The 16,447-nt window shown below is 39.6% G+C and overlaps 1 protein-coding gene across 1 annotated transcript in view; it reads right to left on the bottom strand.

Annotated features, from left to right (window-relative positions):
• The window catches only part of LOC134532266 (constitutive coactivator of peroxisome proliferator-activated receptor gamma-like), a 63,082-nt gene that overhangs the window by 19,965 nt on the left and 26,670 nt on the right, over positions 1-16,447 (bottom strand). Inside the window, exons 2-5 of the mRNA XM_063368688.1 lie at positions 11,184-11,438; positions 8,964-9,942; positions 8,282-8,457; positions 4,615-4,815 (exon numbers count right to left, since the gene is read on the bottom strand). Of these exons, the coding sequence (XP_063224758.1) occupies positions 4,615-4,815; positions 8,282-8,457; positions 8,964-9,942; positions 11,184-11,426 (1,599 nt within the window). The 5' untranslated portion in view covers positions 11,427-11,438. The remainder of the gene's footprint in view (positions 1-4,614; positions 4,816-8,281; positions 8,458-8,963; positions 9,943-11,183; positions 11,439-16,447) is intronic.

Raw genomic sequence — 16,447 nt, 5'->3', positions numbered from 1 at the left:
CCAACCTAATTTACCACCCTGTTTTTACTTGCAAGTAGCCACTGGAGTAGTCAAGAAGTTACATACAGTCTCCAACTTGACTTTTTATTTTTAAATATAATTAATCTCAATTGTGTTATGTATTATTATTATAGGCCTTCCGCAAACTAATTCAGACATATGTCATTAAGATACGAGTGTCCTATAAATAATAATGACTAATTATGATTATTAATTTGGAATAACGGCACATTAGAAAATTGGCGCGTCATGACGCTTCCTCCCCTCTCAAGCCGGCACACGGCAGCAGTAGAGTTTTACTCACGGGCCGGGGCCTGGCGCCCGCCGGAGATTTCCTTTAGAGCCACTGAAAACCACTAGGACCGCCCCGGGTCTCGATCTAGAGACCGCGGGTGACGGCAGTGGTAGCTAATAAGCAGAGAGAGTATATTTTAGGCTGTAGGTGAAAGAAATGTTCCGAGTCAAAATGCACCTTCAGCAGAGCATAAGATAGTTGGTTCATGATGCTTTCATGTGGAAGTGTTATGGCATACAGGAGCAGTAATATGTGTGGAAATTTAATGTTTAGGTTATGCGTACATGGCAATGTTTAGCTGAATTGATATACTTCACATCAGATTTGTAGCATTGTTAGCAACGACCTCAGGTGATGGGGAAATACATGTCTTCATGGCTTCTCTCGAAGTGGCATAGTGGAACCAAAATTTGTTAACCTACATATTATTAGGCAAATATTACACACAACACCGCCCGATATTTACATATCTAAAGGCTAAACGTACATATCTAAAGTCTAAATACTTAAGTGGCTGAGACATTAGAGAATTGTAAAGTTACAATAAAAATACTGTATTTGTAGCTAAACTAACCTAGTCAACCATCCACACTATTATAAAGTATTTTTGACGTGACGTCTAATAAATCGATGAACGCCGGCTGCACGCACAAAAAAGTGTCCCGTAATGCACATTGTCCCACTACGATGTGTCCCCTTATGCTCATTGTACGCTTGCGCCGCATCTCTCTTCCATTCGATTGGAACAACCATCGATTTGACTTTTCAATCATGTTTTCGTCGTTTGAATTGTTAATATTATGTAATTTAACTATCGTCCACCGATTTTCAGCAAAATCAGTACGGTTATTTAAAAGTAATGTTGAATTTTCAAATACGTTTTTGTACGAACAATGGTGTTTTACAGTTACACATAATAATTCAAATTACACCCGGGATCTTTTGCACAATGGTTTAAAAAAATATTATAACACATTATAAATAAGTTTGGTGCATTTGGGATGCGTATTTGTTATAAAATCGTATTATAAAAACGAAATAATATTATTCCTCTACAGTGCTGCCATCTACGGTGACGGACGCGAACCGAACGAATCGCGGTTTCTAGTTGCTTCCGCGACAACCAGGCACTCGTTAATACAAATTTTCCTTTGTTTATCGCGAGGGGCGTTATTATTAATGAATTATAAATAAAATTTTGTGCCCGGGGTCACAATTGCATATCATTTTGAGCACTGGAAGACATAAAAATGTAAAATATTCTCGACAAATTTTAATCACGGCCCCAGCGCACCACGAGCGTCTGGGTTGGAGATTAAAGCCGAAATTCTTTCTTAAACTTACTAATACTTATTTTATTAACTGCAAGGGCATTTTTATTCAATTCTACGTTTAATTTCACGACGAACAAACTTCGTCGTTAAATGTGTAATTGCGTAAAAGCGTAAAACATTCTCGACGATCTTGAAGTTAAATAGCAAACATGTATAAAAGTTACAGTTAAAATAATCTCTTCGTTAAAGTAATAAACATATTTGAATTAATGAGTGCAAATAAAAGTAAATTTATCAATTAAATTGTAGATTTCATTTCACTCCTTCTTTGTATCCATACAAAATAATGATAATTCAATAAAAATAATTCAATTTTATTCATACAAGTATGCAATCATTTCATCAATGTTTTGTTATGACAATGTCACGTTAAACTATCGTCCGTAAACCGACTTTACAGACAACCAATTTTTTTTAAAATATAACTTTACTATTCTCCAAATTCGCTGTCACTGAAGTCTATGAAAGATGATCTCGACATCTTTCCCTGGCATTTTTCTCCTTTGATATGTGCTACAAAAGTTGCAGAGCGAGCAAACGAACTTCGGTGGACTACGGAACTGTTTGGACCTCGAAATGGATTAGGCCTCCAGTCCGAACTGACAGTTCGGACTTGAACAGGTTGAACTGCCGTGTGTGTGTGTGTGCAAAAACGGTGGACTGAAGCAACTAACAATACTAAAGAAACGAATAATACATCAACATACTCTAGCAAAGGATAAATAATAAAAGTGAATTATATAGGTTATAATTGTATAATCCAAGATAGTGAATATATACATGATATGGGAAAATGAAATACAAGATGTTGGTTGATGAAGTAAAATATGAAAGCATGATCAAATTAAATACAATATGGTGGATTTATAAGTGAAATGGAAATGCATGAGAAAATTAAATCCAAGATGGTGGATGTATAAGCGGAATGGAAGGAGTTAGGCTATGATGACTGTGAAAAGATGAATGGGGTAGCATTGAGGTTCAAGGTCATAGGTGATGGCGAAATAATCCAAGATGTCGTGGAGATGTCATTTGTCAAAAGGTTGTGATGATGTAATCCAAGATGGCAGCAGTGATGTCAAAGGTCAAAAAGTAATGATGACATAGTCTAAGATGTCATAGGTTAAAAAGGTGCTGGTGATTATGTAGTTCAATATTATGTCAATGTTCATAAGTCAAAGATGGTGAAAAATCCAATATGGCTGCCTCTCGCAGATGAAAAATATATGGCGATATAATTTTAGCGAAAAGTGCAACGAACAGGAGTTTGGGTTCTCCATTATGTCATCGAAACGACAAGAGCAACTCATAGGAGTGGGGCACTCGATTACGAGATAGTGGGTGTGATGTCATAACTTAATTTGTCAGATAATTCTCTAGTCCAAGATGACGGATACATAATCACATAATACAATATGGCTACATAATAAGTGGAATGATAGAGCATGAGAAAATTGAATCCAAGATGATAGCTGGAAATTACATAATCCAATATGGCGGCAGAATATAATATAAACAAAGATGAGGAACGGAAATTACATCATACATTATGGCTACATAACAAGTGGAATGATAGACAATTTGAAAATTGAATCCAAGATGCACAAAAATGACATAATCCAAAATAGCGACCATTGTTTGTTTACTAAAGCAGTACAGGGATATACAAAACCATAGTTCTAATATTTATAAATAATTTTAACCAGTATTGAACAACCCCGAAACAAATATTTAATGCATGAACCGACTAATCAGAAAGCATACTCCATACCCTTAGAGGTTTGTTGGGTGGGTTATCTGGTGGGAGTCAAGGGGAATACCAAAACGCTTTGCGGATATGAGTGGTGATTTAGAAAATGGTGTAATGGAAAATAATTTATAGGGAAATTTTGTTGGAAAGTGGGAAAGTTTTGTGGGAAATCGAGAAATTTCAAAGAAATTTGGGTGAAAATAAGGACATTTTCGGGAAAATTGGGGGAAGATTTGATGTCATAGTTCAAAGGTCACGAATCCTGAATCCTATTCCACAATCCACTTCCCTTGGAGTGGATAATTATACTACTCACATAACCAATTTCGTTACGGAAAAAATGTTAGCTAAACAAATAAGAAATCGGCAACGATTTCTAACTTACAATTACTTCGGAATACAGACAGTACCTATAAATACAAAAATTCAGCTTAAATAACATGGGTGCACTTTTGTCCATTCTCATTTACTGGAATAAACCAATTAACGACAACTAATTTAAACATAAACTGGATATTCGCGGTATAACTTAACCGTGTGCTTATCGGCGTACAAGTTAAGATTATAATTCTTTATTTTTTTTTCAATCGTAAACTCACCATGACTTCACATTTTGAAATAGACAAGACTCACCTTCCTGCCACTAACTCTCCGGAAAGCTGCAGGTACATTAAAGCAAACAGTGCAGATAGGAAGCTAAGAAATGACCCCATAAATATATATATATGCTCGGGTTTGTTGAATGGTTTAGGTAACACCTAAAAATACAAGAAAATCAAGTTGTGGTGACCAGGGGCGTAGCCAGGGGGGGGGGGTGTTTAGGGGTACAACCCCCCCCCCCCCCTTAGCACCAAATCATTAATTAATTTCTTATTCATCACTCAAACAAATTTCATATTAAAATTAATAAAAATTTTACCATTACAATATTTAAATTTAAGTACCGAAAACTGCTAAAATAGCACTACTTTACACCTTAAAATCCAAATTTTTCCGGTGGAGGACCCCCCCACCCCCCGCTTTAATATGGGGGGGGGGGGGCGCATGCTTCTTAACACCCCCCATACACAAATCCTGGCTACGCCACTGGTGGAGACTAAACCCTAGTCCTACAGTTTGGGCCGCTGACACCGAGACCTTTAGAAGTTTATAGTGAGCAGCGAATAGGGAAGAGTGAAAATCAGTGTCTGAATGCACATAAGAACGACCACTAAATCCGTAAGATGTTGTCTGACTTGTTTGAGCGGAACGCCGCAAGCCGCCATGACGAGCAAGACCGTGGTGACTCCGCGGCCAAAGAGCGATGCCACCTGGACCGCCCTGGGCTCGGGAATCTGCGTCCTCAAGCTCACCAACTGGCGGTCTTTCATCGTCTGGAGCAGAACGGCTTGGGATATGATGGCTTCCACTTCCCAGTCATAAAGCAAGTGTTCATCCTATCGAGAAAATAAACCACAGGCTACCAAAACAATACGTCCTAATTGTTTCAAATTGTGACAAAGATCCATTGACTCGAACGTAACAGCAGTATTTCCAAACGTATCAAATTGGATTCACAACCTACATAAAAAAAGAGTCGGTGCTTAGTATAAAACGCGAGGGGAAAAGTATTTATAAGTAAATTTAAATATACAGAATGAGACTGAATTCGACCGACTAAATTAGACCGCAGGTCCATCACGACAAAATAAGTTGAAAACCACTATAAGACTGGACGTATTTTAAGTTTGAGCTAACATTTTTATTGTAAATAATAGAGAACGTATTTAAGATTAAACGCTAAGCGTCTGTATTATCGAAGACATAAACATACATCGGGAAACCCTTTAGACCGATAGTCGTATGTACGTTTTCATCTTATTTTGTCGTAATAAACCTGCAGAAGTTTGACGGTTGAATTCAGACTCGTCATGTATACATAAAAAGCATACATATGAGGGTTATTGACTCAACTTCCAACTTTCTCACATGCATATGTACATATGTACGAAAAATTCGCAAAAAACATCATGTCTTCTGTCGATTGAGAAAAAAATTGCAGGGTAAACGTTTACATGAATATGAATGTTATTATTGTTGCCGTTTTTATGAAATAAAATTGAACTAATTATATTAACTCTGAAAAACACTATTTTATTTGAATTTTTTTTATTATATTCAAAATCTGGTATTTATAGTTTGATTCGAACTTAGTTTTTAAAAATCACATATTTGCATGTTTGTCTGTTTATCATTTGAATACTATTTAAAACAAACTATTTTGAAAATATCTTTTCCCTATTCCTCACTAATTATTGTTGTAAAAATACCACACACTATTTTAATTACAGGAAACTATCAGTAATTCGATTAATAAAATAATTTTGAAACTTATTTTATTTACTTAGACGATTTCTACATTTATTTGTTATTTCCGGGTGAATTTATACAATATTGTTTTTTATAGCATGGGCGCAGAAAGCACATAACTTTTGAGCCATTAATAATTTTTTCAACGTCACATATGTGAAGAGTTAATTTCAACAGATTCAGCTAACAATGAATAATTTTTCCAATCATTATCATTCTGATCAATATTAGAAGAGTATGACTTGATGTAAGCTTTTGGACATACGCCATTGCTAAGCACATGCATGTCTGTAGAAGAAAACTACAAAAAACCAAAAGACAAAAAACACAAATTAAGAAAAAATTGCTATTGTCAACAGGATATACACACCACATAATATTCCATAACAGGAATATGGTCAACAAACAAAGAAAAACTAAGAAAAATGGACTAAGAGAACGAAAAAAAACACAAATGTCCCTGTCAGTCAGACAAGAGTCTGCTTGGGGTTGCTTCATTAAGCAATTTTTTTCTGAGCCACCCCAACCTACCAGCGCACACACAGGCCCGTGTGCCAAACTTATCCCACAAGACCCGCGCCCCCGCCGTCGATTCAAATGATTCTTCACCAGTGTGGGGTGCACCTGAGTTACTATGCACTTAGCGAGTTATAGAAACTTCTGTTTCTGGCCTCGCCCACGCTTACTGCCCCGGATGGCAATATGATGGATCGGCGGCGGCCCCTTCTCAGTCGCACCTGTGTTTTCGTACCATGTGCGTCTCTGCCTGAGGACGGGAGCAGATAGCAGTTCCAGAAACGTCGCTTGTTTCTGTTTTGGAAAACTATTGTGTTTGTTTCGTCTTTTCGTTTTGTTGTGTTTTTGTTTCGTTTCAACTGTTGTGCTGCCTTGTTTCTGTTTTGTAAAACTATTGTGTTTGTTTCTTCTTTTCGTTTTGTTGTGTTTTTGTCTAGTTTCAACTGTTGTGCTAAATTTTTTTGGGGTTCAATTCATCATTTGTGGGTTTTTTTTTTTCGTTCTCTTAGTCCATTTTTCTTTGTTTTTCTTTGTTTGTTGACCATATTCCTGTCATGGAATATTATGTGGTGTATATATCCTGTTGACAACAGCAATTTTTGCTTAATTTGTGTTTTTTGTAGTTTTCTTCTACAGACATACATGTGCTTAGCAATTGCGTATGTCCAAAAGCTTACATCAATTCATGCACTCCCATTGCACAAATCTTTCAAAGATAATATTAGAAGAGTATGGCATACAATTATTAACGGTGAACAAAGTAACAAATTTAGTAAGTCCCCAAAAAAATTAGTAAAATTTTATGTAATATCAGTTATAGCAACAATTGGCTAATTGTAAGTGCAATACTTTTAAACTATGAAAATTAAATTTTTGTGTATAAAATCAAGTTTTAAAATACTTTTCCCCAGTAAAATACAACTTTTTCTTTACACAAAAGTGCACACCTTTTTTTATATGAATAACGTAAGATGCACATCCCACCAATTCAGCACTCAGTTTGTCTGTCACAACACCCCGCGTCGAGCGCTAACAATAGTTTACTTTCGTTTTATACATATTGTATTCTTTAATCTATAATAGTGTTATATTAGTCACGAGCCGTGTAGTAAAAATTAAAAATTAATTTTCAAACCATTAAGAATTACTCAATTTTTTTTATAAGAAGCCTCTGTAAAAGGAATAATTTCCCGCGCGCATTTCGCTTGAACATATGCGTCACTCGTTGATTTTGATTTCTTTAGTCGAAAACGAGACGTTTAAAATGCCTGTTAAAAGAAATTATGTTCATAAAACACGTGAAAGAAGAAATAATTTTATATTTTGACAAAATAACTTATTTCCTTGCAAAATATCTCTAAATTGGACACTGGAAAATGGTATTTGAGCTATCCACTTGGTTGAGTTAATTTCCATTATTTATGATTTATTTTGGCCACAATAAGCACACATTTTTGGTAATTTATGGAATACAAATATTAACAAGAATATAAAAATCTTAATTCCAAGCCATCATTAACTTTTTTGTTAATTTTTCTTCCTTATTTTGAATTAGTAATTTTATTCAATTCTCAAATTTTGTATAGTTTTGTTAGACTATAATTAATTACGGAAATAAAATGGGCTATAATTATGCTATTAATAACATAAATTACTAAAACAGGCAGCTTCTCTCAACTTTACATTTAAATTGTGAATATTTAGAACATGACTTAATTTGTGTGGATGATTTACTAACAAAAATAAAAGAATAAACGTTCGTCAACAGCACTGAAATATTTAATTCCAAATGTAGAGATTATTTTATTGAAAATTATTATCTCAATTGTGACCGGTTTTAGAAAAAGTATGTATTATAATTGTTAATGTTTTAATTTGAATAAATGTGTAATTACTTACTTTAGAGTTTTTTTTTGTTTTAATTTTTACCAAAAATGCAATCTACAAATGTATGATATTCATGACATAATGAATCAAAGATAGGAACACACAACTACCACTAATAATTTTCTTCTCAGGAAGCATATTTTAACTTACCACGTGTACTAGGTAATACAGTACAGCAGCTGGGACGTAGTATTTCGGATCAATGTACGTCAATGCAGATCTGTCCAATGCAGGTGAAATGCACCACAAAAAAAGTTCCCATCTTCTTCTGTTAATCACAGATGTATTTTCTGTCCACAATCTTAACAAACCAGGATGCATATTACCTGAAAATTAAAAATAGAGAATCTTTTTTTGGGCAAAGATAAAATTTTTAGAACATAGTCTTTTTTACTATTTTTACTTTGGGTTTTATTTTCAAATATAGACGGAATAAGACATTGCAAAAAATATTTTTGATGTGAAAACGAAATGGAAGTAGATGAACGTAAATGTGTCACAAAGGTGGCGGACCCACGTATAGCAACGTACCCTAGTATATAGTCACTTTCGTAAACATTAGGGGACATACCAAACGTTTTGGTGTGTCAAATGAAACTTTATGAAAGTAAAACTACTGTGTAATGTATTTGTTAAACTAAAATAGTCATAGTAAAAAGTAATCACAAGTTTTAAAATAATGAAAACTGGTATTGCAATAAGTATAATACTGTTACGAACGTGAGCAGTGAATAACATCATTGTTATTCTTAAATCCAAGACTGTAAATTTATTTAAGTACATAATTAGTGTTTTTGTTAGTGATGTATGGTGTGATTTATAACATACTCACCTGGAACTCTTTGCACTTTGACATTAAGAGCAGCTTCAGAGATCTTTTTGGACTCTACACACCACTCTTCAACTGTATCACGCTTGGCTGGATCGTCATGAAGGAGTACTCCATAGAAGCGTTGTCTCATTGGCCTGTACACCTTCGCTGCGGCCTCCATTTCTCCATCGAAATCCTCAAGCCCAACGCTCAGTTCGTAAGGTTTCCCTCTCATGATCGGATACACAAAAGGCGGAATTTCGCATGTCGTGTGTCTGATTCGAGCCTCGTGCATCACTCCCCACCTTCTATCCTCACCAACCACGCTCTTGCAATTATAACAATTTATGCTGCTCTCAAGAAACACCGCCATGTTCCTGTCTCCACCAATATCATCAGCGATTTTTAACAAACAGCTCTTGCTCAGGTCGCTGTTCGGGTATTTTCGTACGTAGTCGGCTAACCGCCGGACTCTTGTGATCACGTGGTTATAGCCTTGGCACAGTTTTTCATGGAAACGTTTGAGCTCGTTAAATGGCACCAAGTCATTTCCCATCAGACTGCCAAGAAGAGGCAAATGATCACCATTCAGTGACAGTGATTCTGCAAATGCTGCTCTGTTGTAACACAAAGTCTTCATTGATTTGATGTCTAAATGTTTCATTGACAAAAAGTATTTAGCACCTTTGTGTATCAAAAAGTCTGAATCCTGAGCAAGGAAAGCCAAACAATTATGTTCCTGAGCAAATACGGCCATTTCTTCGTCACATTCTCCTACTGAGACTAAAACTTCGCAGTCAAGCTCGTGTTGCAAAATAAATCTTCCAAAAGCTCCGTAAAGTGCTGGTAACAAATTTTTATTAGGACATAGCCCGCGTTTCAATTTCTGAAAAATATGTTCTTGTTTTTTAATCTTTTCGTTTTGTCTTGAGATCCAAACATGCCTCTTTTCGTCCACGTTCGACCCATCGAAATAAAACACAAGTTTTATACCAGCATCCTGAAAGGAAAGACACACATGGGGAAATTATTCAAAAATAATTATTTTCGTATGAAAGATCAAAAATTTGGCGTAAACATCAACTGATATAGTGCAGGGACCACTGTGATATCGTAGTGTGATTGTTTATTTATGACTTAATATCAGAAAGAAAGGTTGATAGTTTTTTAATAATTGAATTTCCCCCCCCCCCCCGCCCCCCGGAAATGGCTATAGTCATAACTGTCTGCTCTCTCCCTGAGCTGCCAGTAACAGCTCTTGACGGCGCAAGAATATATCACACATCAACTTGGATAACTTTGACAGTGTGACAGGGTCTTTAGAACTTTGCTTGCTTTATCGTTAAGGACAGCCTTGAGAATCACATAAAAAAAACATTCTCGTGAATTCTTTTCTCCCGAGCTAATCTCACTAATGTGATTATGAACGGTCTTAAAGGCAAAACTGGAGGATGGATGACAACGTCCTATTTACTGAAAACTCAATCAGTAGGAAGTCACAGAACACCATAAAAAAAGTTTACAACCTCTAACTTATACTACTGCAGTTTACCTCTTGAATCATTCATCTTTATTCTCTAGAGCATTAAACTTTAAATGAATAGACATTTGAAATATTTTCCTGCAAGACATCGTGTTGTATAAACTGTACCCAATACCAACAAGTCGACGAAAATACACAATGAATGTAAATAAAAATAAGTGTTAACAGTACTACTGTATGATTTAATTTTTTATATATTTTTTGAATCAATTTAATTGTTTTTAAATATCTAACCTAAAATCATTTACGTTTAAAAAATGGTATTTAAAATAGTTAAGAATTTTTGGTTATGTTATGTTTTTGTTTTATGTAATTTTTTTAATTTGTTTCTATATTATGTTTTTTAACATGGATAGTATAGTTCAAATACCGCACGCAGCATAAAGTAACTATAGTATAACTCACGCACCAGCTTGCTGTTGTGAGGGTTTGATTTCCTGAAAAACTTAAATGTGATCGTGTAAATATTAAAAAAAATAATAATAATAAAATGTCACAACTCCAAAACTACCCCGAACGCTTGTTTTAGTAAATAACTTCACAGTTTTCAGGATTTAATTAACACCGCGAATGTAGGAAACAAACGTTGTTTATCGGAAACTATGTTAACTTTACTGTTGAAGATGTATTTTAATGAATAATCAATGAATATTCATTAAATATTAGCAATGGTAAAAAAAAATAATGACTCTCCTTACCTTGAATGCGGTTACAAATTTTTTCAAATTGTGCCTACAGACACGTAACTGCCCTCCCATCAGCCAATTATTACTTTGGAAGTCGGAGAAGTCGTATAGGCTGCTTGTGCCATCCACTATTATTACTGGCTGCCTGTTCTCGTTTACTGCGAACTTTCTGGCGAGTTTCACAATATTTACTTCATAACAATAGGCGTTGGGTTTGCCAGTTTCCAGATAAGTAGTCAATTGATACACACCCATCGCTGAAAAACACTGAAACAATAAAATTAAAAAATTGGTTATCTGTAAAGTCGGTTTACGGACGATAGTTCTACGTGACAACGTCATAACAAAACATTGATGAAATGATCGCATACTTTTATGAATAAAATTTAATCATTTTTATTGAATTATCACTATTTTGTATGGATACAAAGGAGTGAAATGAAATCTACAATTTAATTGATAAATATACTTTTATTTGCACTCATTAATTATTCAAATATGTTTATTACTTTAACGAACAGATTATTGTAACTATAACTTTTTGAATGAAAGTGATTGTTTAATTGGAATGTTCAGTTGGCTCCATAAAACAGTATATTTCCTTGCACGTCGGTTAGACGGTTCAACTTGATATTAAAATATCTAAATATTTTTTTTAAATTCTCTTTTATGTTCCTTTTTGCTCTTTATTTTCGAAAAATGGAAAAATAACCAAAAAATTAATAAAAAAATAGCTTAGTTAAAGTACTAAATTAAAAAGCTACTTTTGAAAAGCCCGCTTTAACCTATTTAATATAATAGTAGATTCATAGGCCAATCGAGTGGAAGAGAGATAGATGCGGTGCAAGCGTACAATGAGCGTAACGGGACAATGAGCGTAACGGGACAATGAGTCATCCATTTTCGTGCGTGCAGCCGACGTTCATCGATTTATTAGACGTTGTCATGTCAAAAAAAAAAAGGGGGGGGGGGTGGTTTGTCTGTAAAGTAGGTTTACGGACGATAATTTTACGTGATAAAGTCATAAGAAAACATTGATGAAAAATTGCACACTTTTTCATTTTCAAATATTATTTACAGTTTTTGCAAAATTAATTTAAATAATTTGTTTAAATATAATCACGAACAATTAGTTAAAAAGCCCGCCTTAACCTGTTTTGATATTATAGAAGATTTTCTCGCACGGTGGTGGCCGGTTCTTGCACGCTCGGCTCAGGCGAAACGTGACAATGAGTCATGCTTTTTCGTGCGGTCAGCCGGCGTTCATCGATTTATAAGTCGTTATCACGTCAAAAAAAATGTTTGCTTTGGCAAAAAAAAAATTAAATTATATTGAATGACTGAAGTGCTAATTTAAATAAGATGTTACGTTATTTCAATTTCATATCATACAATATAATGCTAATAACTTTCAAGTCGGGGCCAGCCTGCTATCACTGTGCTACCCAAAACTACCGCTATCCACGTAACAATGCTGCTTGGTGAATATTGGCATTACATTTCTCGTGTCTAGGCCACATACACTCAATTAAAAAAAAATATATATATATATAGGTACAAAGAAGTTGAGGTAGGTTATGGTAAGTTAAATTCATTCTTATTTAAAACTAGATACAATACGTACATTACTTACATTAATGAAACCCTAAACATGATATACCTAATCAGGAGGGCCGTCGAAAAGGGAAAAGGGTGTTTGTGTAAGGGAAGGGGGGACAAAATTCCCGAAACCGGGCGCCAGAGAGAGAGAGAGAGAGAGAGAGAGAGAGAGAGAGAGACAGAGAGAGAGAGAGACAGAGAGAGAGAGAGAGACAGAGAGAGACAGAGAGAGAGAGTCCCGGTTCAGTTTCTAGATCTGTTTTGGAAGGCTGAGTTTACCCTGATATAACAACTTTACGAGTCTATTGTTAATTGAATTCATAGGAAACCTTACGAGTAATGCGATGCGCTCGTATCACGCTTACAGTTATGGCCTCAGTAACGTTTACATCCCCCGGCCTCTCAGTTTCCCTCGACGGCCGTGCTCATCAGACTCTTCTGTGCCAGGGTTGTCCTTTCAGCGACTTATCGACTTATATCGCTCCCCGAATCGGTTTATGAATGTACAAAAAGAGGGTTGTCTGTAAAGTCGGTTTACGAACGATAATTTAACGTGATAACGTCATAAGAAAACATCGATGAAAAATTGCATACTTTATAATTTTCAAATATTATTTACAGTTTTTGCAAATTTAATTTAAATAATTTGTTTAAATATAGTCACGAACGATCAGTTAAAAAGCACACCTTAACCTGTTTGATATTATAGAAGATTTTCTCGCACGGTGGTTGGCCGGTTCTTGCACGCTCGGCTCAGGCAAAAAGTGACACTTTTTCGTGCGGTCAGCTGGCGTTCATCGATTTATAAGACGTTATCACGTGGAATGTGATTTTATTTAAAATATATGTGTTAAAATTTTAATTTGTTTTATCTCATTTTTAAATTTCCCCCCTCCACCCATGTTCTTGTTCCGCCACTGTCTCACAGATGACGCAGTACATCAATTTTGAATTTACGTAGTTTCAAAGTAACAAGGATCACGGGTATTTCGCTACCATTGTCTGTTGTGTGGAGTTACTTGGCTACTGGTTGTAGCCGGATTGACGCGTCTACAACCCAGAAGCCAAATAACTCTCTCAGAGTGTTGAAATACAAACAACTAACTCGTTAATATTTTTTCCTTCGATTTTTATTTAAACTTTTATTGTTCAGTTTGTTTATCACTTTGAAAGGGGGCAGGTAACCCCCTCCACCCATCCTTTAAGGCGGCTGTACACTCTCGGCGAGACAGGTCGAGGGCGAGTGTGTACATGGTAGCGCTCGTCCTGTCTCGTCCAGTCTCGCCCTGTCTCGTCCAGTCTCGACCTGACTCGACCTGTCTCGCCCAGTCTCGTCCTGTCTCGTCCAGTCTCGCCCTGTCTCGTCCAGTCTCGACCTGACTCGACCTGTCTCGCCCAGTCTCGTCCAGTCTCGACCTGACTCGACCTGTCTCGTCCTGTCTCGCCCAGTCTCGTCGTGTCTCGTCCTGTCTCGCCCTGTCTCGTCCAGTCTCGACCTGTCTCGTCCAGTCTCGACCTGTCTCGTCCAGTCTCGCCCAGTCTCGCCCAGTCTCGTCCAGTCTCGCCCAGTCTCGCCCAGTCTCGCCCAGTCTCGTCCAGTCTCGTCCAGTCTCGTCCAGTCTCGCCCAGTCTCGTCCAGTCTCGTCCAGTCTCGACCAGTCTCGTCCAGTCTCGCCCAGTCTCGCCCAGTCTCGTCCAGTCTCGCCCAGTCTCGTCCTGTCTCGCCCAGTCTCGCCCAGTCACGACCTGTCTCGCCCAATCTCGCCCAGTCTCGCCCAGTCTCGCCCAGTCTCGTCCAGTCTCGTCCAGTCTCGCCCAGTCTCGTCCAGTCTCGTCCTGTCTCGCCCAGTCTCGCCCAGTCTCGACCTGTCTCGCCCAGTCTCGCCCAGTCTCGAAATGTCTCGTCCTGTCTCGACCTGTCTCGACCTGTCTCGTCCTTTCTCGCCCTGTCTCGCCCAGAATCGCCCAGTCTCGACCTGTCTCGCCCAGTCTCGACCTGTCTCGTCCTGTCTCGACCTGTCTCGACCTGTCTCGCCCAGTCTCGACCTGTCTCGCCCAGTCTCGACCAGTCTCGCCCAGTCTCGACCTGTCTCCTCCTGTCTCGCCCAGTCTCGTCCAGTCTCGACCTGTCTCGACCTGTCTCGCCCAGTCTCGCCCAGTCTCGACCTTTCTCGCCCAGTCTCGACCTGTCTCGTCCTGTCTCGCCCTGTCACGCCCAGTCTCGACCTGTCTCGACCAGTCTCGACCTGTCTCGTCCTGTCTCGCCCAGTCTCGCCCAGTCTCGACCTGTATAGCCCAGTCTCGACCTGTCTCGTCCTGTCTCGCCCTGTCACGCCCAGTCTCGACCTGTCTCGTCCTGTCTCGCCCTGTCACGCCCAGTCTCGACCTGTCTCGCCCAGTCTCGACCTGTCTCGTCCTGTCTCGCCCAGTCTCGCCCAGTCTCGACCTGTCTCGCCCAGTCTCGACCTGTCTCGTCCTGTCTCGCCCTGTCTCGCCCAGTCTCGACCTGTCTCCTCCTGTCTCGACCTGTCTCGCCCAGTCTCGACCTGTCTCCTCCTGTCTCGTCCTGTCTCGCCCAGTCTCGACCTGTCTCGTCCTGTCTCGCCCAGTCTCGCCCAGTCTCGACCTGTCTCGTCCAGTCTCGCCCTGTCTCGCCCAGTCTCGCCCAGTCTCGCCCAGTCTCGACCTGTCTCGCTCAACCTCGACCTGTCTCCTCCTGTCTCGCCCAGTCTCGTCCTGTCTCACCCTGTCTCGTCCAGTCTCGACCTGTCTCGACCTGTCTCGCCCAGTCTCGCCCAGTCTCGACCTGTCTCGTCCAGTCTCGCCCTGTCTCACCCAGTCTCGCCCAGTCTCGACCTGTCTCGCCCAGTCTCCTCCTGTCTCGCCCAGTCCTGTCCGTCTCGCCCTGTCTCGTCCAGTCTCGACCTGTCTCGACCTGTCTCGCCCAGTCTCGCCCAGTCTCGACCTGTCTCGTCCAGTCTCGCCCTGTCTCGCCCAGTCTCGCCCAGTCTCGACCTGTCTCGCCCAGTCTCGCCCAGTCTCGACCTGTCTCGCCCAGTCTCGCCCAGTCTCGCCCAGTCCTGTCCGTCTCGCCCTGTCTCGTCCAGTCTCGACCTGTCTCGACCTGTCTCGCCCAGTCTCGACCTGTCTCGTCCAGTCTCGCCCTGTCTCGCCCAGTCTCGCCCAGTCTCGTCCAGTCTCGTCCAGTCTCGCCCAGTCTCGCCCAGTCTCGCCCAGTCTCGACCTGTCTCGTCCTGTCTCGCCCAGTCTCGCCCTGTCTCGCCCAGTCTCGACCTGTCTCGCCCAGTCTCGCCCTGTCTCGCCCAGTCTCGACCTGTCTCGCCCAGTCTCGACCTGTATCCTCCTGTCTCGCCCAGTCTCGTCCTGTCTCGCCCTGTCTCGTCCAGTCTCGTCCAGTCTCGACCTGTCTCGTCCAGTCTCGTCCAGTCTCGCCCAGTCTCGCCCAGTCTCGCCCTGTCTCGCCCAGTCTCGACCTGTCTCGACTTGTCTCGCCCAGTCTCGTCCAGCCTCGCCCAGTCTCGACCAGTCTCGACCTGTCTCGTCCTGTCTCGTCCAGTCTCGCCCAGTCTCGACCTGTCTCGCCCAGTCTCGACCTGTCTCGTCCTGTCTCGCCCAGTCTCGTCCAGTCTCGTCCAGTCTCGCCCAGTCTCGTCCAG

The sequence above is a fragment of the Bacillus rossius genome, chromosome 1, assembly GCF_032445375.1.
Source record: "Bacillus rossius redtenbacheri isolate Brsri chromosome 1, Brsri_v3, whole genome shotgun sequence".
Classification (NCBI taxonomy): domain Eukaryota; kingdom Metazoa; phylum Arthropoda; class Insecta; order Phasmatodea; family Bacillidae; genus Bacillus; species Bacillus rossius.
Note: the sequence above shows the minus strand (reverse complement) of the source record. Positions and strands in the feature narration are given on the sequence as shown.